The following is a 24,179-nucleotide window of genomic DNA, read 5'->3' as shown; positions in this document are numbered from 1 at the left end:
TGTATGAGGAGCAAATAAGTATAAATATTTAATCAGAGGCAACCCTGATAGCAAGACCTAGCAGTGTGACTAGAAGGTTAAAAGGCTTCTACAGATGGAGTTTTTAAGGAAGCTAGCAACATAGCACCGTGCTGAGAGATCGCCTGAAGGAAGGTGTCAAAGGTCCAGCCTTGTTTCTGGTTCCCTGGTGTGTGTGTGCACGCTGTGTTGAACTTTACAATACTGGAGAGGCCACTTCATCTCCGCATTCTACCACTCCCTCATCTGGATAGCCTCTTAGTTCTTTGAAGCTGTAAAAGAATATGAATTTGTGGATGGACATTGGTTTGTTGGCTCTTGTCTAGGTATGTAATTGAGTAGAGCAGTGTATTCTCTGGGAGAAAATGCTTTAGAGTTCAATGAGATTGTCCCAGGTGCTCTTTAAAATGATTTTTGATTGATTTATTTTGTTTGGTTGAGAAAGGTCTCCTGTAGCTCAGGTTGATCCTCTCAATTATACCCACGTGGAGGAACACCGGCCCATTAAGCCTTGCAGCTGCTTTATAAGTCTAAGAGGAAAATTCTAGAGCTGAAGCGGGAATAACCCATATCTGCTTTGCTTGACCACAGACCCCAGAGGATATAGATGAGGAACAGAGGACTCAGGAGTTGGCTGCAATGGAAGACGCCCGGATGGTGATTCTGAACAACCTTGAGGAGCTTGAACAGAAAATCAAAGACATAAATGACCAAATGGACGAATCTTCCAGAGAGGTATAAGCTCATCATCTCTCTCTTAGGTATTTCAGCTCATTGTGGAACAGACCTGAGAGGTGACTGCATGGAGGTCAACATGACCAAACAGTCTCCTCTCTGTTTTTGTTCAGTAAGAATCATTTGTAGAGACCCCTGCCTCACATTCTCTCTCTCTCTCTCTCTCTCTCTCTCTCTCTCTCTCTCTGTGTGTGTGTGTGTGTGTGTGTGCGTGTGTGTGTGTTTGTGTGTGTGTGCTCGTGTGTGTGTTGTGTAATCTGATGATATAAACATATTAAGTCAGCTTTAATACACTTTACATCTAGCCAAGCTTTTGGATTAATGAGATATGTGCTTTCTGATTGCAGAACCAATTGCTAAATTAACCTCTACTTATGAAGCATTCAAGTTCAAATCTGACTAACATTTTATGAGCATTCTTAGTATACATTGGTATCATGTAGATAGTATAAAAGGATTCACATGCGAATTAAACATAAAACCAACTTTCTGTAGATTTGCAGAACAGGAGGTAGATTCCCTCATTTAATAGAAGCAGAAGACAGTGACCGTTTAAATGTTACCATCGTATGGAGTGGCAGAAAACACAGAATTCTGCCTGGGTTGGGAGGTGGAGTGTTCATGTCACAGATGGTGCCAACAGTACTGAGTACAGTGAGGGGACTCCTCACCTGTCATCTCCTGTACCCCTGGAATCCTCTAGGAATGTGGGCCTCTCTTATGGGGGTGGAATAGTGCTCACTTCTTAGACTCCAGGGACAAACAAGAGCTGGCTGTACTCCAGGCCGTTTATTCTTGAGCTAAAGCCTAAGCAAATAGGCAAAGTATCCCTGAAGGGAAGTTGCAGTTGGAAAGTGAAGTGCTCAGGTAACTAGCATTTTAAGGCAATCCATAGTGGGCTCCCCTGATCCAGCTTTCTTAGGCAGGCCTCCCAGATTTTATGCCTAAACCTCACAATCTGGCTGTTTGGTAACACTTATTGAGAACCTGTTAAGCCTGCACCTTGGTGGTGGGCAGTCGTTCCTGAAGGTGAAATGTTTCTGAGCTTTCTTTTATGTCCTTAGTTGGATATGGAATGCGCTCTTTTGGATGGGGAGCAGAAATCTGAGATGGCTGAACTCATGAAAGAAAAGGAGATTCTGGATCATCTAAACCGGAAAATCACAGAACTAGAAAAGAACATCGTAGGCGAAAAGACCAAGGTAAACAGACTATATTAGAATGTGCTTTTTAGGGGAGAGGCGGGTGTTCCAGCTACTGGAATTTAAATGTTAAACTGAATTGCATGATTTGGGCTGAAAATTATGGCTTTAGAGAAACATTCTTAAGTCCTCTGTTGTCTCAAACAAAGACAAGCCAGGTAATAGGCAGCAGGTATTCAGAAACCCTGACATCTCGTGGCAGCCTGGTTCATGAGTAAGTTCTTTTTTTTTCCCATTAGCCTTTCTCCTCTTCTGATTCTGTTTTTTGGTTTGTGATTCCATTTATTAAGTTTTATTATTTTTAGTGTACTGAGCATGTTTGTCCCTGGTGTCCTTGCAGGTTGGCTTGGGCAGAGTCAAACAAGCGTGCCTCATTTCTGTTTACTTTTCTGTTCAAATTCGTCTCAAGTTTCCAGCCTTGCCATTGTCACCAATGCAAGTGCACTGCTTCTTGAATAAAGGTCTTGCTGTTTCCAGTCCCCACACACTGGCAAGTGATCTACAGGCCATGGGTGACGGTGTGCTGAGGTTTTACTGATGTGTTAGCTGACAGCCACGAGGGAAAATGTGGGGACTAATCTGCAGAACTTAGAATTAAAAGTGTTAGTTTGTTAGTGAGGAATTTCCCCCCTCTTGGAAATAGTATACATTCTTCTTCCATTATGATTTCGTAACAGCTGGACTAAGCCTAAAATTAAAATAAAATTCCAAATTGGGTTAGTAAGAAGCAAACAAGATTTAACACATTCTTTCCTTGCTGTGCTGTTCTCTATTAAGCAAGGAAAAAGAGTTTCAATCTGAGTAAGTTCTCCTGCTCATGTGTGGAAAGAATGTCTACTGAATGTGACTTCCTTTTAAGGCCCCCTTCTTGTTTGAGACCTGTAAATAAAGGCCTTGGATCTCATTGCCGAAGGCTGAGCTCAGAAGTACTTTGTGAGAAATGGAAGCTCATGTACACATTCCACTTCATTTTCTGAATGTCAAAATCAAACTGCATAGCCTTTTCATTTCAGACTTAACTATTCTTTCTGCAACCAGCCTTTGAAATGCCAAAGAACCTGTTTAGGTAGTGGGCACGTTTTTCTCTAACTTGCTGTCAAGACAAAGAGTTAATGATATACACTTGATGTCTGGGTCCGAGGAGACAGATGGCTCTGGAGGTGAAAGCCCTGGCTGTACACGCTTGACACCCTGAGTTAGGGTTTTCTGAACTCAAGAGAAAAGCCAGATATGGAGGCATGTGTCTGTAATCCCAGCATTCCTCTAGCAAGATGGGAAGTAGAGACAAGAGAATCCCCAAGAAGCTCTCAGGCCAGCTAACCTGGAATATACAACACATTTGTAGAACAAGAGAGACTCTGTCTCAAAGTGAAAGAAAACAACTAACAGAGGATGTCCTCTGACTCCCACATGTGCACCACGGCATGTGATTGCCACCCTGCCCCCCCCACACACACACACTGAAATAGGGGTGGTCTCAGTTAATGGCTTCTCTTCTCCTTTTCAAAGACTTTGTATTGAGATATCCAGAAACTTTTGTTGGTGATATCAGATGTCTTGTTTTGGTATAGTCAGTATTTTACTATTCAAAAGTACTAATTAAATTGAATTATGCTCTAGCAATCATATTGCAGTTTGTACCACGATGGACATCTCATGGGGGGCCTATGAATAGAGAGCATTGGGTTCCTTGTGAACACTGCCACTTCCTCAAGTGTAACTGTGTACCTTTGCATAGCTCCCCTATAGCAATGTCTCCACATCTCGTGTCTTTCTCTGTTATTGGCATCAGATGGGTCATTGCTGGGTCTGACTTCCCAGGGAAAGCTGCACTGTGTTCAAGACCTAAGGTAGAGGTGGAAATCCCACAGCACAGACAGAAGCAAGCCCAGAAGCCAGCTCCATCCCTCCATCCCTCTTGACAAGCTGTTCAAGAAGGAGAGTCAGGGTGTGGCCCGGATGCTGCAGCTGTTAGGGGATTAATGGGCCTTGGCAGGTGGAGTTATTGTCTTTCATCACATGCTGGGGAAAATGTCAGAAACTGGCTTTGGGTAAGGGGCTCCCAAAGAGGACTGGGGGTGGGGGCAGGGGATTGGAAACAAAGGCTGGGCCAGATGGTGTCACTAGACATTCTGAACAGCCAAACAGAGAGTGACTTACCACTGCTTGACAGAATTGTCCTATAACATAAATAAGCTTGTTCTAGCATTTTCTGACACAGGAATTTCTGACTACTATGTTCAGCCATCCCATCCTACTTCTCAAGACTTCAGCATTTCTGCACAGACCTTGCCAGTTTACCACACTTGTCCTGTTAACATACTACTATTATTATCTTAGAGCATCATCAGTTAAAATAGATACCTTCTCTGGGCATCCTACACTTCTCAAACAATTTTACCGGCAGACACTTTGTCTCTTCTTCATTTGCCAGTTCAGCATCTTTCCCATCCCAGTTGGCTTCGTCTCCACTGCTCCATCAGATTTCTCCCTTTGAGACTCCCAAGGACTTCACAGTTCCTAGTCCACTCTGCTTTTCAGACTCTTGTGGTCAGGCTCCTGAGTGGCATTCGATACAGTAGACAGTTTTTTTTTTTTTTTTTTTTTTTTGCTTTCCTGCCTTCTCCAACTTTGCCCTGTAGCTTATCCTCTTCTGGAGTCCTTTCTCTTGCACAATGTTTGTGGGTGTGCGTGCGTGTGCGTGTGTGCGTGTGTGTGTGTGTGTGCGTGTGTGCGTGTGTGTGTGTGTGTGTGTGTGTGTGTGTGCACATGTGTATAGGCTCATGTGGAGGCCAAAGGTCAACCTCAGGTGTTGTTCTTCAGGCACCACTTGCTGTGTTCATTAAAAGTGATTCTGTTTGTGGCATGTGTTTGGAGGTAGAACAATTATAGGAACTGAGAGAACAATTATTGGCCTTCCATCATGAGGACATAGGGATCAAAATCAGGTTATCCAGCTTAACAGCAAGTGCCCTCGCCTGATGAACCATCATCCTACTTTCCACCTTACATTTTTGAAGCAGGGTCCCTCACTGGCCTGTAAGTCATCAATTTAGCTAAGCAGGCTGACCAGTGAGCCCCAGACATCACCGTCCCTACGTTCCCAGTGTGTTATCACACATGGAAATCTTTTAATGTGGGTTTGGGGGTCCTTCGGTTTTCATGGCATGTACTTGATTAACTGAGATATTTCCTCAGCTCCCTTTCTCTTTTCTCTCTGATATTCATCTATGATCTGAACTCAGTTCTTTTATCCTGGTGTTTCATATAAAGCCATGGCTTCAAACAATCTGCTATGCTGGTGATTCACATGCACGCTCCTTGCCCACGACTCTTTCCTGAACATGTGTGGACTACCTTACATCTCCGCACAGATATTTCATGGGGCTTTTCAGCTGAACATGCCCACAATGCAACTCTTGATCTCTACTTCTTGTGAGTCACCTCTGCTTTCTTTCCTCCACACACATCCTCCAGTTTTCTGAATCTGAGAACTTTCGGCTCCCTACTCATTTGCCGGCTCCAGGAGGAACCTGGATGCTGATTTTAACAACACCTTCACCATGACATAATCCATGACCTCAGTGTCTTTTAATTACCAGAGGCTCTTCTTCTCCCCTGACAACATTCTCTTCGAGTTCATCAGAATCGTCACTGTTTGGCCTTTGCCTCTTTGGTCCATTCCCTTTACATCTTTACTCTATTTCCTTCACATCTTCAGTCAATTCCCTTCATATCTTCAGTCCACTCCCTTTATATCAGCCATGCTAATTCTTTTTTTAAAAAAAATAGAAGTTACATCATTGAAGTCTTTTAAATCTGATTCAAATTACACTGGGATATGTAGTGATATCTTGGATGGATATAAAAGAGGATAAGACGGTAGCTCATTGAATCTACTTTTAAACCTATTTATCTACCCCCCTTTTTCCTTTTAGAGTAGATCCGATAATCTGCCCTTATATTCTGTCAGAGTTGTAGCATGGGGAGTGGCACACACGCCTAAGCTTTCCTGTGAACTGGCAAACCCTCCCCACCCTTGATGGCACTCTTGCCGTGGCTAGTTCTCACTGTTTGTTCTGAGCTCCATCCTCCACGCCACCTCCTCCAGACCCTTCTCAGCGACTGCTTCCCCACCTGGAACTCCCTTGGCACAGTCTACACCTTGTTTCTCTCTTCAGGGGCTGGGTTTTGCAATTAGTTTTCCAGAAAATGTTTCCCAGCATTTTCTAGTCGAGAGCTCACCCCTCTATCTTTCTTTCATTCCTTTCATAATCATACTTGGTTTGTATTTTGGGGGTTTATTAGATATTTGTTTCCCTCTCTAGCCAGTGAGGCAGGGGAAGCACTGTCACCACTGTTTATCCAGCTTGCAGTAGTTTCCAAAATACTGCCCGGTGTGCTTTGGGAATATTGTCCTTGGACTCCCCTGCTAACAGCCAGTACAGGCTGGGCAGGACAAAAGGAAACTGAGCCAGACACCTGCTAAAGAGCTGTGCGCAGCCAAGTGTCAGGACAGCTGGGATATGTGGCCCAAGTGCACATGCCAGAGGCCTGTAATCACACTGCCAGTCAAGCCGGAGTGTAAGACAGAAGGAGGAAATGGCCTTTGCCCTTTCGGATTATGTTTCCCTTTCCACACACCTGTTCCTTCACTCAGACATAAAGTGGGGAATGAGGAAAGTCAAAGCCGAAGATATCCCCAGTGGGCAAGCTTGTTTTAAATTTTATTTATTTTTATTTCATGTGTATGTATGTTCTGCCTGAGTGTATATCTGTGCACCATGTCTGCAGTCTCCAAGGAGTCCAAAGAGAGCATCAGATCCTCCTGGATCTGGAATTTTATGTAGATGGTCGTGAGCCATTGTGTGGGTACCAAGTATTGAACCCGGGTCCTCTGGAACAGAAGCCGGTGCTCTTCACTACAGAGTCATCTCTCCCGGTGCCTGCCCTAGTTTCTTGCAGACAAGGAAGGCCTAGAAGCACAGAAAAAGTGCTTTTAATATCATAACAGAATTCAGATTTTGATTGAGACATGTCTTTTGTTTTATTTATTTTACCTGGTTTGGGGACTATTGTTTTATTTATTTAAAATTTTAAAATGTGCATGTTACAAATGATGTTCATATGTCACTACATAAAATGTCAACTACACATGTAATTATACATACATGATAAAATATGGATAAAATATTCTATTGTATAGTTGCTGAACATTTTTCTGTTGGTTCCTGGTCTAGCCCTCACTCCTTTTAGGGAACCATGGTCAGCTTGTTTCTGTGTGATCCTTGAGATAAAGGCTCCCTGCCTGTTGCTATTCCGGGTTAGTAAATATATCACACATACAGCCTCTATAAACATGGATAAACCCTGAGCAAACATGAGTTCCTGATTTCAACATGAATCAGAAGGGATGTTTATTTAATAAGGCACTAAGCAAAGAGACCATCATCCCCCTTTTGCATAGCATTAAGCAAAGAAGGGAGAGGGGACTGTTTGCCTTGACGACAAGGGGCTACAAGTCCCTTACACCCAGCCTCCCATACACCCAGCCTCCTATACACCCAGCCTCCCATACACCCAGCCTCCTATACACCCAGCCTCCTATACACCCAGCCTCCTATACACCCAGCCTCCCATACACCCAGCCTCCCATACACCCAGGCTCCTATATACCCAGCCTCCCATACACCCAGCCTCCCATACACCCAGCCTCCCATACACCCAGCCTCCCATACACCCAGCCTCCTATACACCCAGCCTCCCATACACCCAGCCTCCTATACACCCAGCCTCCCATACACCCAGCCTCCTATACACCCAGCCTCCCATACACCCAGCCTCCTATACACCCAGCCTCCCATACACCCAGCCTCCCATACACCCAGCCTCCTATACACCCAGCCTCCCATACACCCAGCCTCCCATACACCCAGCCTCCCATACACCCAGCCTCCTATACACCCAGCCTCCCATACACCCAGCCTCCCATACACCCAGCCTCCCATACACCCAGCCTCCCATACACCCAGCCTCCTATACACCCAGCCTCCCATACACCCAGCCTCCCATACACCCAGCCTCCCATACACCCAGCCTCCTATACACCCAGCCTCCTATACACCCAGCCTCCTATACACCCAGCCTCCCATACACCCAGCCTCCCATACACCCAGCCTCCCATACACCCAGCCTCCCATACACCCAGCCTCCCATACACCCAGCCTCCCATACACCCAGCCTCCCATACACCCAGCCTCCCATACACCCAGCCTCCCATACACCCAGCCTCCCATACACCCAGCCTCCCATACACCCAGCCTCCCATACACCCAGCCTCCCATACACCCAGCCTCCCATACACCCAGCCTCCCATACACCCAGCCTCCCATACACCCAGCCTCCCATACACCCAGCCTCCCATACACCCAGCCTCCTATACACCCAGCCTCCCATACACCCAGCCTCCCATACACCCAGCCTCCTATACACCCAGCCTCCTATACACCCAGCCTCCCATACACCCAGCCTCCCATACACCCAGCCTCCTATACACCCAGCCTCCTATACACCCAGCCTCCTATATACCCAGCCTCCCATACACCCAGCCTCCCATACACCCAGCCTCCTATACACCCAGCCTCCTATACACCCAGGCTGGTTTGGAAAGGTTGAGAATTCTCCTTCTTCCCCTCTTATTCCTTTCCTACTTCAAGAGCAAACCTTGATTTGGGAGAAAGTGTGGACATGCGCATCTGTTATCTGTTTTTTCTCTATCTTTGTCTATTTTTGACTATATTAAAAATAGCTTCTCCACTTCCTCTCTTTGGAGGTTATCTGTGTTTCTGTGTGTCATCTGTGTATCTTAGCATATAAGAAGTAAAATAGTCACTTGGGCTGAAAATCAAACATGAAATTTAAAGGAAAGCCCTCACTTCTTACTTTCCCTTAAGTCTTTCCATTGCCCGGATGGTAATCATAAAACTCAAGCCATCCTTCCTTTTGAAGGCGAATCTTTTTTTTCTTTTCTGCATATATTTGTATCCACATTGTTGCTCAGTGTCCACCCTCATCTGCACACACTGAACTGCCAGCCAAGCCCAAGTGTAGGACACTGTTGCCATGACATGCTCCCAGATAAAACCTGAAAGTCTTTGATGTCTTAGCTTTTCAACAATAAGCAAATGTTACTGCATATGAAGTGGATACTTTTTATTTCTCAGTATTGTCTTGCCAGTGTAGCTGTTGCTTCCTCCCTGCCCTTCCTGGGGAGGATGGGGGGAGAGAGGGATGGCCAGCAGCCTGGCTCACATTCCTCTCAGGTGTTAATACCAGGAGCATAGCACACTTGCCAGGGTCACAGTTAGGGTTAGGAGGAACTGGCCCTCCCAGGGCCTCTTTCTTACATTTCAAAGTCAGCTCCCTGGCAAAAGGAAGTGGAACCAGATCATGGGATTTGAGGATTAAACCCACTGGATTCTAGACAGGATTTTTTTTTTTCCTAGTGTTTCTTGCTTACGGAAACCCACTGTTCAGATTTACCTGTTTTTATATATAGAATATTCCTTTTTTGTAGATAAATGTCAAGTAAGTGATTGTTTGAAACATTAGCTTATCTGTTGGCTAATCTGTGAGTTCAACAAGATGCTCTCAGCTCCCAAGCAAGCACAGGTTTTTAGGAACTAGGAGGAAAGTTGCTCAGGGGGTTTGGGGAAAGCTATGAAAGGCCCTCCCCTCAGCACTCATGGCTTACATCTTAGATTTAACACCTTGCTGCATCAGCTCCAAACCTGAGCCAGTCCTGAATGCCTACTGTGTGTTTGTGCTGTGGTCTGAGCTAAAGCATTTGAAAATTACAAGAGTAGACTTTACTTCTTGATACCATTTTTCCCTTTTTTTTTTTTTTTTAGAGGATTCAGTCCATAATATTGTGATAGCCCACTACAGAGAAATTCAATGATAAACCATTGATAGATACTGGGGAAACCTCACAAGCCTGGAAATGCAATAGCACTATCAGTAAGGGCTACAGAGATGCCTCAGTCAAGAGCACTTGCTGTTTTTGCAAAGGGCTGGACTCCAGGTCTCAGCACCCACATAGAACAGCTCACAACAGCCAATACCAGGGGATATTGTGCCAGGGGATGTTATGCCTTCTTTTGGCTTCTGTGAGTATCCAAGTGCATGTACATGTGATATCATTCTTTAAAGCTAGTAGAAATGGGAGAACTAACAAATATAAGTACAGAAAAATCAGTTATGCTTGAATTTCAGGTAAACCGAGAACAAGTCTTTAAATCTATACCCTAGGCAATACTTGGATCATGCTTACACTAAAATATGAGTTATTCATTTGCAATCAGATTTATCAGGATACCCTTTATTTTGTCTGGCATATTTTCAGGGTGACCTTGAACCACTTGCTTATGGAGAGTGCAGTGGAGGCTTATATGTGGTGCAGTGATCATTATTGTACTTAGGGTATTTTTGGTATGCTGTTAGAATTCACAGAAAGTCAGCAAGTTACATTTCAGCTTTGACCTTCAAGAATACAGCCTAGAAGAAAGAAAATTCATGTCAGTCTTCTAACCAAAAGATCTAGCAAGATAAATACTTCTATGTGGCTCTTGAGGTTTTTTGTTGTTGTTGTTTACTGAATATCGGCCACTCTTACATATAAATGCAAATTGTTTAGAGTAAACTTAAGCACACTCCTGGTCATTTGTGTGATTCAAAAATACTCATTGGTACCTGAACTTGAACTCTGTCCTCCTTTCTGGATGTTATTGGGCAATAGGATTCATTCTTTAGGAATTTACTCCTAAGAGAGACTTTATACACTCTGAAGTTAGGACAGCAGGGTAGATGACTTTAGGAAGGTGTTTTCTTGGAGCGTGTGTTCCATGAGAGCGTGGGTACACTTGTGCCATGACATTCCTGTGAGGCAGAAGGCTACCTTCTTTGGTCCTTCTTGGTTGAGACAAAATCTTTGTTGGCTTCAGCACACACCAGGCCAGCTAACCCATCAGCTACCAGATGCTCACTCCTCTTTCCACTCGCTTCTCACTGGAGAACTGTTGGCATTCCCGACACATGCTGTCACATAAGCCTCACATGGGCTCTGGACACTCAAACTCAGGGCCTCAAACTTGAGTCATTTCCCTAGCCCCTAGCCCATAGGAACACTATTTGATTGATTTAAGTTACTGGCTTGTGTCATTAGAAATATGAAATTGTAATTGCCTCTCCTAGTCCCAGATGGCTAAGTTAGGGGTTCCCAATCTGGCAACATGGAAGAAAGGAGAGAGGGATCTTCTTTTTTTTTTTTTTTTTTTTTTTGAAAGGTTTCTTAGTCTGTCTTATATCTCTGTATTTGTGACTGAGTCAAGGTTTGGAAATAGGATCTGTAAATCCTTGCTGTGCTATTCTAATGAGCAATCAGGGCAGTGAAAAGGACTAAATGCATTTTGCAGAGAAAGGAGAATGACTGACCCTTCTTTTGTCTATCTCCAGTTCTCTCTTGGTCTTAATGGAGTGAATGAACAAATCCTCTATAACAACAAATATAGCCAGCTGTCTGCATCCTTGCATTCCACACCCACAGATTCAGCTAATCCCAAGAGTCAGTGATATTAACAACCACCAACATCTGTATTAAACACATGTAGACCTCCCAGTCATTATTGCTTGCGCAATTCCGTATAACAACTGTGCATCACTTGCATCGTATTAAATATAATAACCTAGAGGTGATTTAAGCTATGCAGGAGGGTTACATACAAATGCTATACCATTTCATAAAAGGCTTGAGCATGCACTGACTTTGTTAACCTTGGTAGTCCCAGAAGAAATCTGTTGCAGTTACTGAGGGACAACTGCACAAGCCAACATTTATACAATGATTTCTGCATCAGTTTACCTGTGAATAACTTACCATTAACTCTATATGAGTAGGAAAGTTTAGGAAGAGCTTCCTTAAAATGTTCAAAACAGGCAGGCTGTGGGCATTGACACGGCTGAATTTTGCCCAAGCGTCACCAGAAAACAAGGCCAACCCAGAACAGAGAATGGTCCCTAAAGGAGCAGCCAACCTCTGAGGTCACATCGTTCTGCTCTTGGATTTATGAGTGTCTCCTTGTAAACTGGGTCTTTTGCTGGGGAATTCCCTGTCTTTATATAAGCTTTTTTTTTTTTTTTTTTTTAACAAAGCAAAGTTTGCTACATTTTAAGTCATTTATTTCTTTAAAGTGGAAATAAATCTTAAAAGAAAAATAAATATTAAAAAAAAAACATTATATTCATTTCTACTTTGGTGTTTGGAAAATACCACTATGTCTTTAGAATAGGGTGTTTATTCGCATGAGCCTAGGGAAGGGAATAATGCACCATTTTAATAATTTACATGGGAAAAGCAAGAATCCCTGAACTCTGGAATACTTGTTTTTCCCTTCCCTGTGGAAGGTGAAGTGTTAGCTACTAAGTCCTTCAGTTGAAGACTTCCTGCACTATCAATAGAACAGAGGAATATTAATTTCTTTCTGGCTCAAAGTTGTTCTACCCAGGGCTCCCGGGGAGTGATGTCACCCCTGTGGTCAGTGTGAGCCCACCTGCCACTAATCCTCCCTGCATCCTTCCCCTCTCTTGCTTCCTTTGCCCTGGCTTTGGTCCCACTAAGATTTTGCTCTGGGACCAATGCAGTGGTCAGAGCATTCCTGGTAACACACATCGAAGCTGCAGAAGGCTCTAATGGTGCCTGCTTGCATAATTCTTTTAACTGCACCCTTGTATGGAATTGTGAAAGGCTTCCAGCATCTCAGACAGAAGGCATTATGTAAACGTGAGGTACTTTTCTTTTCCTTCACAAGTTATTTATTTGTGTTTACTATTAACAATTTGAATTGCTGATCACATAGAGCAAGGATTTGGTAGTGTCTTTGGATTTGAGATGTGAGTTGGAGACCAGTGGTTTTCTGCTTATTACCCAATATCCTAATATCACATTACTCTATCCGACCGGAATAACTTTACATTGCAGGTCTTTGACCCTTTGATATTTAATCATAGGGTGTGTAGTCTTTTTGTTTGTTTGTTTATTTTGTTGACTATCTATCTAGACCTAGAGTTGTTGCCAAGTCTGATGACACAGTATTTAGAAATGGAACTCTTTTTGGATACGTTTCTTCTTCTGTTTAAATCAAACTGTCTTTGATCCACTGGAAATAAATAACATTTTCTTAGACAGAAATCAGCAAGTGTTATGCATTGCTGTTTACATTAAGGGACAGATACTGATTCTGCAACTAATGAGTGCACCTAGCAGGGACTGTAGTATCGTGATCTTTGTGCAGAGCTTCTCTGTTGGCTGTAACCCTGGCTTTCTTCTAGCCACGCTGAGAGCAGGTGGACTGCTTGCTGAAGCTTGGAGGGATGGGCTTATAGTTTGTTAATGTAGTTGTGGAATTATCCTAGATTGATAAATGGGGTTGGATTTAAGAGTTTGTGACTTCCTGGTTCAATTATTTGGAGGAAAATAAAACAGATTCATAAAAGACCTTTGAAAATTTAAAATCACCCCCCCAAAAAATGGAGACTTGCCCTGCCTGAACCTAGATGGATGTTAATATCACAGCTTTTGAACTATAACATCTTTTTCAAGAATCTAGATATGCATTTATGCAGGGAATCGTGGCCATTCTTATAAAAAAAAAAATTACAGAAAGGACGATGTTTCAGTTATATTTGAAATCCTCATCTTTTGAAGGGATCTTTTGTTATAGAAGAGGCATAGGTCATTTAGAATTGCATGAGAGTACTCTATGAGAGTACCTTGCATAAGTTTCCTTAAAATACTGTTTAATTCAAGAGGGGCCCTATGGGGCCACACCACCACTGCACATAGTATATACCAATAATATCACGAAGTCACTTGGGCATGTCTTAGACGGAGGGATTAACAGTTTCTTCCCTCTTTTCTTTGCTGGCTCTTGGTATCTCTCCTTCATTTCATAGTCTATCTCTTCACCGTTTCTTTCTTTCAATGGGGTGGCATTGTCAGGAAACTGTCTGCAGGCTCAGGGTCTGCCTTGTGTCCGTTCTGCTTGATTTCCCTTCTTTGCTGCTTGAATCAGTCTGGCAATCGTTTCTCCTCTCTCTTGCTGTCTGTGCTATATCTTTTCTCTGGATGTTCTTGGTTTATCTCAGAGCTTTCTGTGTTGCTAGAACCATTTCAGATGAAAAGGCTGCCAGGAGTGTGCCTACAGCCACTTCTGACCCAAGAACAGGCTGCAGTAAATCCTGAATAGTCTAGCAAATACTCTAGCGGTTTGGATCATGACAGTTCTTCGAGGTAAATAAACTGCCGCTCTTTTATCCAGCTTTCTGACAAAGGACTCTTGGCTGGGATAGCGTATGGTACAGTTAACACCTCTTTTGTTCCTTGTGGACCAGTGGCCAGCACTTGCCATTCCCATTGGCCCCCTGGATGTGGTGGAAGGAAGGAGGGAAGGGACGTTGGCAGGTGATTGTCAATACCAGCTGAAGGAGACTGACTAAAGGAGGCAGGGTCTTCCATTCTGCTTTTATGTCTTTGCCCTAACCACTAACAAGCTTTGTTTGTTCATTCCTAGTGTATGCTTGTGCCTGTTTGTTACCACCACCGGGGAATGTTCACTAGCACCTGCCTGGGGTGTGAAGGTTAATGTTCTGTTCTTCTATTTTCTGATTCTGAACTTCAGGAGAAGGTAAAGCTTGATGCTGAGAGGGAAAAGCTAGAGAGGCTTCAGGAGCTTTACTCCGAGCAGAAGACCCAGCTGGACAATTGTCCTGAGTCCATGAGGGAGCAGTTACAGCAACAACTCAAGAGGGTCAGTAGCAAGCAGGAATGCATTGCTTGTTTGGTTTGTTTTTTCTTTGCTGTTAAGTTGCGCTTATCTGTGACTTACCACTTCACATTTGCCCAAATTCTAGTTCTGAAATCTTTAAAAATGCATGCTAACAGTGTGTATGGTTCAATGTCAACCAGCCAAAATAGTCCTTATTAGACTTCTGTCTCTTGTTTATAATGCAAAAATGTTTTTGGAGACTTTCTTGATAACTAAGGAGAAATTGTTCCAGACATGTAATTGTCACCAAGATTGTAGCATTTAAATCAACTAGCATCTTCCTCTACTGGATCGTATGTACTGTTTGTCCTTAAATGTCTTTCTTCTTAGCTTGATTTTAAGCTCTTATTTAAAAATTAACCTATGCTATTTGCACCCAGCCTTTACATTTTTCTTCCTGGGATTTAGAGACATTGAGTTTATTAGCATGATGACAACAATTAAACATCAAGATCAAAGATGCAGAGTATTACAGATACCTTTGACATCTCACATAGGCGTCTTAAATTTTAAAAGGGTCCTGCTAGCTGAAAGTTGTTACCAGCTCACTCTCCCATTCCTCATGTTGGTAGAGTTTAATGGTACCTGCTGGTTTCTTTTTTGGAAAGAGACTTCATAAGTGGATAACTTCACAAGTGCTGGCTCAGCCACATATCATTTCCGAGCATTTGACAACTGGGTCATCTCTGAACCAGCAGTCCAAATCAACAGTGATCCCTGGGAAGTAGGCATGATCAGTCTTGTGCCTCTCAAGGAATCACAGGAATATTAATTAGTCCTAAGTGAGTAACAATTTATGATTCCACTTGAGGTAGCTGATTCTCTATGATCACTCATAAATCTAAATATGCTCTAGGAATTATAACTCAAGGGAAGGACGAGAATGATATAAACAGTGGTTCGTTCCATCACGTAAAAAAATATATGAACAAAAAAGACTCCTTCCTCATCCTCTCCAAACAGAAGAAAAAAAATCTGATCATAAGCCCTTGCCTTAACTTGTGGTAGCATCTGCTCCCCTCATAGTAAGAGACCTCATAATTCTGCTGTGGAGGCTGTATGTCTGTTTAGCTCCTCACCAGTTTCTTGACCTAACCAGTAGAAGTTTCTCCCTCCACAGGAAGTTCATTCCCTATTAGCATCCCCTGTGTTGTTACAGCACATTTCTTTCTCTTCAGCCTGCAAAAAGCTTCCCCGAGGCATAACACTAGAACCAATAGTCTATTTTCTGGCAGCATGTTCCACTAGATGGCAGGCTGCAGGGAATAAAAAGGAATAAGAGGATAATTAAATACTTAAGCTGTGTGCTGTCTTGAAAACCCCAGCTGAAATGTCTTGTGCACTCGTGACACCTTACTGACAAATCACTGCATCCAATCAGAACAAACATGTAGACGATGACATGTGGCCCCTGGCTGCCATTTAGTCCGGAGAGACTTGCCAGTCCTGGGCAGCTATCAGCACCAAGGAGAAAGCTGAGATTAAGGGTTCCTTTTATTTGTCGGATAGTGGATGAGGCAGAAACCTAGCTGGGGTGGCATTCTAAAGTTGTTTATAGTTACTGTCCCTCTAGATCAGGGGCTTCTCAACATGGTGGTTGTGATCCTTTTAGGGGTCACACATCAGATATCCTGCATGTCAGATATTTACATTACGATTCATAAAAGTAGCAAAATTACAGTTATGAAGTAGCAATGAAATAATTTTATGGCTGGGAGGGGGTCACCACAATATGAGGAACTGTATTAAAGGGTGGCAGCATTTGGAAAATGAAGAACCAACGGTCTAGATTGTTGATCTTGGTTTTTTGGTTTTACAAATTCTATGCAACAACACCTATAACTGGAAGTCCCCTTTTCCATCATTGGCTCTAATTGGTTTTCCACAGTCTAAGAAAAGTTATACAGCTCCTGTTGTCCTCACTGTCTTTCTGTGTAAGACGGGAAGTCGACACACTTGTCTCTTCCCATATCGCACAGGCATCAGGACTGTTTGACTCCACCGCATGATGTGGGGAGAAGTTTACACACGCTGTGTCCCATCTCAGTTTACCTCCAGAGTTGGCCGTAACCCATCCTGAGATTATTTCTGCAACCACACCCAGCCATACCACACCTGTTCTTCTCATTCTATTCCTCTGTTGGACAATGAAAACTAAAGATCTGCTTGTAAATGTCTTCCTTAAAAACTCTCCAAAAAAAAAAAAAAAAAAAAAAAAAAAAAAAGGAATGGCACCAAATTTTTCTTTTCTTGGTGCAGCTGTTGTGTGTCTCCTGCTGCCCTTACACCTGCCAGCCAGTAAAAGGATGAGATGATGTGTCAAGTGCTGTCCTTTCAATGAGTGAAAGTTTTGTTCCCTTTTTCATTCAGCTATGCATGTACTTGACTGAGAGCTTCCTGAGTCCATTCTCCTGTCTCAAACTCCATTCCCAAATTCTCATTATCTAAACTTTTTAAAGGCTTTAACCCCCCCCCCTCCACACACACACACAGTTTTCCTTTCAGTGTTTCTATGCACTAAGTAGCCCGCGGAGATGGTTATACTCATAGAACCCATGGATGAGTTTTCAGCTTTTCTACCCCAAGTGCGCTATTATTTTCATTGAGTAGTTGAAATATTCACTACAAATTAATGGGTGACTGTTGCTGTCTTTCAGGGCTAAAACGACACGTGCTGTATAGTAACCACATGTGGAGTAAGCAGCTGGCTAGTATGGTGTATACTATGAGCCATATGCACATTTTAAAAATGATTCAGAAGCCATCGAGGGGACTTTACATTTTTCCTCTTAATTACCTTTAACCCCAAATTGAGCTTAATTAGACTAGCTTGAAAACCTAATTATATGTGCTTGTATGAATAAATATGTAATCTAGTACATTATTTCAAGACTTCAGACATTTTGTTCAAGATAACATTGGAATTCTCCCTTAATTCCTATAATTAAACAATTTTAATAAGCTGAAAATGTTAATCAAAGCCTAGACATCGAGATACCCTTGGAAAACCAATGAGTGTGTCTATGTATTCAAATCCTCTTAAAATGTATTCATAATTGACTTCTTAAAATTTGGCCCAGACACATTTGGTATCATTCTTCCCCAATACCCAACAGACATACACGTGCGCATGCATGCACGCACGCACGCGCGCACGCACGCGCGCACACACACACACACACTCACACACCTCCTGCCCGAGAAAGAGTCTCACAACTCAAGATCTTTCTGCCTCAACATCCTGAGTGCTGGGATTGTAGACATGCACTACCACATCCAACTTTGAATGTTTTTCAAATTGTGTTTTTCCTACTCTATGCTTCTTAAATCCAGTGTGCATCAGCATAATAACCTTGTTGGTATGGTGTTGTCTGTAATTTCATGGCAACCAACAGCCTTTCTATGATTCATCTCTAGAATATAATTTATTGCAGAGATAGAAAGATTCCACTTGAATAAAAAAATCATACTTTATCAGCAAACAAAACCCAGAAGGAGGAGGAGTTAGATAGTGATATACGACTTATCAAATCATTACTTTAAACTCTCTTTAATGATCAATTGAACGACAGCAGCAAGGAACGCCCCAGAGCTCTGCAGCTCTGTTAACCACACTGCCTAAGTATTTTCTTCATTTGACCAAATATTTTTTGTTATAATTTTAAAAATATGCTACACAGACCACATTTGTAATTCTGTTAGTGGATCCAAAAGTAAAGAAGTAGTTTTTTTTAATTGACTCAAAAATAATTTATACAGTGTGTCCCAGCCCCAGCACAAAAAATGTTTTTTAAGAACATTTGGAGGCAGAAGAACGCATATTCCTTCTCATCATCTTCCTTCAAGATTATCCATGGAGTAATGGTGCCTAACTTTTTGAATCTCTGTCTTAGTTAGGGTTACCGTTGCTATGATCAAACACCATGACCAAAGCAACTTGGGGAGGGAAGGCTTTATTTGATGTACATGTCACAAGTCACAGTCCACTGAGGGAAGCCAAGGCAAGGACTCAAACAAGGCAGGAGTCTGGAGCCAGGAGCTGATGCACATGAGGAGTGCTGCTTGCTGGCCTGCTCCTCATGGCTTGCTCAGCCTGCCTTCTTAGAGAACCCAGGGGTGTTCCCTCCCCTCTCAATCAGTAATTAAGAAGATATCCTACAGGCCTGCCTAGTGCTCAGACTTAGGGAGGCATTTTTCTTAGTTGAGGTTCTTCCTCTGTCCTGACTAATTGTGTCATGTTGACATATACCAGGAGCAGCAAAGTCTTGCTCTTTCCTGATGAGAGCTTTGGTTCCATTCTTTCCAATGAAGAAAGAGATTTGTGCACAAGTGTAATGGATCCATAAAGAGTCGGTGGAAAACATCTTGTTCTCCCAATGCCTCTTAAAAAAGATGTATTTTTTAAAAATTATATGTGTGTTTATCCATGTCTCTGTGTAGATACGTGCATGTGAGTACAGGTACACTCAGATGCCAAAAGAGGGTGTTAGATCTCTCTGAAACTGGCATTATAGGCAGTCATAAGCTGTCCAGCATGGTGCGCTGGGAGCCACACTCAGGATCTCTGGAGCAATGTATGCTCTTAACTGCTGAGCCATCTCGCCAGCCCTCCAAATGAGATTTTAGGGAATTGTGTGCTCCCAGCAAAACTGAGATCAGAGGCTTCCCACATGCCTTCCCTCATACAGGCTTAGGTTTCATTATTAAAGTTCCTTTCCAAACTACTGCATTCTCAACAGAGTTCAAATTCGGGTGCTGCTGATGGCTCCTTTCAGTCAAATTTCTGGAGCATGCAACCCTTCTCTATATTATATAGTCAATGACATAATAGTACATAAAATACATTTATTGCATAGCTGCTTAATATTTATATATTTTAACTTACACATATATACGTTTCTTCTTGTGTGTATAGTAGAAAACAATTGTTAAGAAACCCGGCTGAGTATGATAGCATATGCCTGTAATCCTAGTGCTCAGGAAGTTGCGGGAGGCTGGTGAGCTACAGGAGAACTGGAGGGACCCTGTCCAGAGAGAGGGAGAGGCAAGGCAAGGCAAGGAAAGAAAACAAAGAGAGAAGAGATAAGAGGAAACAAAATTGAAAAGGAAAATAAACACTAAACATAAAAACGTTTACTGTTTTCTCCTTGTGCTCCAGTGGATTGTGTTGCCACATTTGGTGTGTTTATCCCTTTTAGAGACCTCTCATCTACTTATGGACTAACGTGTGGGCTATTTTATTGTTATTATTTTATTTTCTAATTCATATGAAAACTAGGGGAAACAATAATGTTCTTAAGAGACTGGTCTACAAATAACGTTTAATTGTTTCTGGAAATATTTTTATACTTCTCTGTCCATTCAAATCCATCTAGTGGCTTTACAGGAAAAATATTTGCCTACACAGGAAAAACAACCACTGTTGGTGAAAAGTGCCCTCTGCACCATACCCCCACCCTTCCCTGGAACAACCACGGCTGGGCTTACTACCTCTACCACCTTACCTTGTTCTAGCCCCACACGGTGTGTAACCGGGTATCTGTATTGGAATGAGGACTTTGAATTGCTCTTTCTTCATGTTGGGAAGGCTGCAGCCACTCTGGCATGCTTCATTTTCATTCCATTTTCTCCAAAGGATGCTGACCTGTTGGATGTTGAGAGCAAACATTTTGAAGACTTGGAATTCCAGCAGCTTGAGCATGAGAGCCGTCTTGACGAGGAAAAGGAGAACTTGACTCAACAGCTCCTGAGAGAGGTGGCGGAGTATCAGCGGAACATCGTCGCTAGGAAGGTAATTTGCTCTGGGACACTGGAGGTTAAAACATGAAAATTTACTATTAACTGTGTTACAGTAATCATGGTCATTCATATAGCCGTAGACTCGGTCTCTATATCTGAGCATTCTTTTTGTTTTATCACATTTGCCCTGCAACAATGTTGCTCTATGCTCTATGAATCGAGACATGTTACAGTCACTGTTCTAATATTATAAAGGTATTTATGCATAATACAGCCCTCCCTTTTTATTTAACTTGCATGAAAACCCACATAATCAGCTCTTTGTTTCAAGTCTCTCCCTCTGGCATTTGAAAGAACTAGAGTTAGAATAATTCTGTGGACAAAATCTATTTTGGAATTTTCTCTTCCCATTGATTAATAATCTCCAGTGCTAACTGGGAGCCCGTTACCATTAGCAACAGACTAGTAGAAAATCATTCTGATTACTGTGGACTCAGCCCATAGCACCTAGATGCATCTCGAATTTATTCCAGAATTCATAAGCTTACCTTAGGACATTGTACTAATTTGGTAAACTTGAAGGATAAAGTTGATGGAGAGGATGAAAGCCAGAGAAAGAAAGTGACTTCTGGTTTGACGGAGGAATTCATTTTTTTTTTTTTTTTCAGCATGTTAAAAAACATCAACTGATTTCCTATTGAATTCTGTTTTTTTAAGAATAATCTTTCAAGTGCTGTGACTTACAGCATTGTCTGTAAATCAAGAAGCATTGAGCTTGGTCGGTCAAGGCCGATGCTTCTTAGCCTTAGGTGATCATGGTGGTCCACTGGCAACTAAAATGTGAGCAGCGTTATTCAGGCTCCAAAGCCCTTTTTCTTCTTTGCCCAGGACAGACTGGTAAACCTTTGATTGCCTCATGTGCATCTTTCTACGATTACTTTTGTTCCCCAGGAAAAAATTTCTGCATTGAAAAAGCAAGCCAGTCACATTGTTCAGCAGGCTCAGAGGGAACAAGATCACTTCGTGAAAGAAAAGAACAATCTAATAACGATGCTCCAAAGAGTGAGTACTTCCTGTTCGGCAGCGGCAACAGTGAAATCACTACTTCCGGCCGGGCACCGGCAGTCTCTTCTGGTGTCATACTTTATACTCGGAGAAAGTCATTTATTTTCACTTGCTGTGTCATCTTCCCCATTGGTAACAATACTCTCTGATGATTACCTACGACTCAGACAGTCATCGGGAGATTTCCATCATATCCTTTAATCACTGAAAAAGACTGTGGCAAATCTGTATTTTCTCTTATTTCCTATTTTAAAAAAAACCATACATTTCATCAGGCAGTTAAAGGTAGTCTAACAATAGGTTGTGGTAGATTTAGGGGAAATATTCTTTATACAGCCTTTGAAAATTTTGACTCAAGTCCTTCAGTGTTTCCAACTGCGATTATTTGTGTGTGGGGATCTTCCTCATAAAGCTCTCATTGAATTTAGTTTGACTTAGCTGAATCTGGAGATATTCCATATGGCTTGGTTAGAAGAGCACCAGCATCCTCCCTTGGGCCTGTGTCTTTATCTGTCCCCATAAAGTGACTCTTAAAAAGGATTCCTTGGATGAAGACAATGAAACAAACAAACAAAAAAGCTGTAGCCACCTCTGATGATATAAGACACCAAACACTAAAGCTGATGGGATCTCAGGTCAAAGCCACAACCTGGGGACATGTATTGAGGTAGTGGAAATATGTGATGGCCCCACAGCAGAGAGCAGGAGGAGGACAGAGTCCAGAATGAGGTGGACCATGATACCCACCAGCAAGAAGTGTGCATTCCCTTCTCAGCTACTTTTGCTTATGACAGCAGAGACGGGACCTTTTTGTAAAACTGTTAGTCCACTTGAGAGGCCTCTGCATCCCTCATACATCCTGGCAGCTTCTTCCTGCTCTGTTGGCTTCCAGAAACCCTTGAGTGGTGCCATTTTCTGCTTCAATTAGAACAGCCTGTATTTTCCTTGAGAAAATACTTTGTATTTTACTTTGTAAAATTCATCTTGAATGATGGGTTATCTAACTAAATATGTTTGGGAAATTGTGCATGCATCATATCAGCTAATAGTAGGTGAGACAGCTGTAGTGACAAGCCTTTAGTGAGTATGAGGGAATAAAATAGAAATGGGAATGTCTGGGGTTTTGATGTTTGTCTCCAGTATAATAGATTTTGTATGCTTTTAGGAAAAGGAGAATCTTTGTCATCTGGAAAAGAAGTACTCCAGCCTCACTGGAGGAAAAGGATTTCCTATTAACCCCAGTACTCTGAAAGAGGTAAGCCACAGTTTTATAAGTTCTCTCATGTCAACTTGAAAATCAGATAAACCTCAGTTTTGTATAAGTTAACTAATAAAAACTTTAGCTTACTTAAATGGCTTGGGGAAACTCGCAATGCTTGATAAGTTTCATGTCATTCCTTATTTATGTTTCGAGGAGTCTAGGGGTCATCTTCGTGTGTGTGCATGTTTGTGTGTGTGTGTCAAGACACATCTCCTTTCCTCATCCTTTCTTCCTCTTTTCTCTTTTCTTCTTTGCCTCATGAGTCTTATAGAATAAGAACATAAGTATTTGAGAAGATGGCTGTCTTTTTCCCCCCTTTGATCTTACTTTTCCCTTCACTTGGAAGCCCCTATTTGCATTAGCCATACATACTCTTGAACAATCACCCTCTTGTCCCCAGTATCACTCTTGTCCAAATATTCTCTCCCAGAGCTGCTGTGATTGGACATTTTGACTCTGCTGTGGAAGAGTATGACGCCAATGATAAAGTAACTTTCTCTATATTGAGTTATAAACTAAGGAAAAGGATTGTTGCTACCTAAAAATTTGCCTAACCAAAAGAATGCTTTTATTTATAGGAAAGCAGAGTGAGGAATTCATAGCTAGAAAATTCGTGTGTGTGTGTGTGTGTGTACACATGCTTATTCATGCATGTGCAGGTATACAAAATAAAATGTCCATCACAATGACTAGTGTGGCCATGTTTGTATCTTAGAAGCATTTTAAAAATATTTCTCTAGAAGCTTTGTTAGGTCATAGCATTTCACAGTTTTCATTATTGGGAACATATAATAGGCAAGGTCAATGAGGTGATTATGGTTGTGAATGAAACATATAGGAATAAGATAAGATCAGTAAGGTGTAAGGTAGGCCTTGTGAGCTGTGTTAATGTAACACAGCTTGCTTATGTGTTCTGGGAAGCCTCTAAATGGTTTTAAGTAGAGATGTGACATTTGATATACATTTGTAAAGCTCACTCTGGGCCATTCAGAAATCACTGGGTCAGAAATGGCTCCAGTAGTGCAGGATAGAGCTTAGATTCCAGCAATGGCAGTGAGATGGAAAGCTGGTTGGATTTATATGTATTTTGCAAATAGAATTGAAAGTTCTTGATGATGCATTGGATTTTGTGGTGAGATGACAAAGGAACATTCGAGAATGATGCATGTTCCCAATTTCTGGGTGAGGTGAATGGCTAATGCTTCTTGCTGGGGTATCCAAAGATGAGGCAAGAGTAGGTTATAGGGAAACATGGAGGTTGACCCTGAGGGAGGGTAG

General features: G+C 42.3%; 1 protein-coding gene across 8 annotated transcripts in view; it reads left to right on the top strand.

Moving 5' to 3' along the window:
• The window catches only part of Phldb2 (pleckstrin homology like domain family B member 2), a 95,527-nt gene that overhangs the window by 45,875 nt on the left and 25,473 nt on the right, over window positions 1–24,179 (top strand). For 6 of the 8 annotated variants that reach the window (XM_051191558.1, XM_051191557.1, XM_051191555.1 and 3 more), the window contains exons 4-9: window positions 610–753; window positions 1,818–1,955; window positions 14,690–14,818; window positions 20,472–20,627; window positions 21,527–21,637; window positions 22,806–22,895. In XM_051191558.1, the coding sequence (XP_051047515.1) occupies window positions 610–753; window positions 1,818–1,955; window positions 14,690–14,818; window positions 20,472–20,627; window positions 21,527–21,637; window positions 22,806–22,895 (768 nt within the window). The remainder of the gene's footprint in view (window positions 1–609; window positions 754–1,817; window positions 1,956–14,689; window positions 14,819–20,471; window positions 20,628–21,526; window positions 21,638–22,805; window positions 22,896–24,179) is intronic. The other 2 variants (XM_051191556.1, XM_051191554.1) reach the window with 1 other exon arrangement.

Source organism: Phodopus roborovskii, unplaced genomic scaffold, assembly GCF_943737965.1.
Source record: "Phodopus roborovskii unplaced genomic scaffold, PHOROB, whole genome shotgun sequence".
Classification (NCBI taxonomy): domain Eukaryota; kingdom Metazoa; phylum Chordata; class Mammalia; order Rodentia; family Cricetidae; genus Phodopus; species Phodopus roborovskii.
The sequence above is the reverse complement of the archived record's forward strand: the minus strand, read 5'-3'. Positions and strand labels throughout refer to the sequence as shown.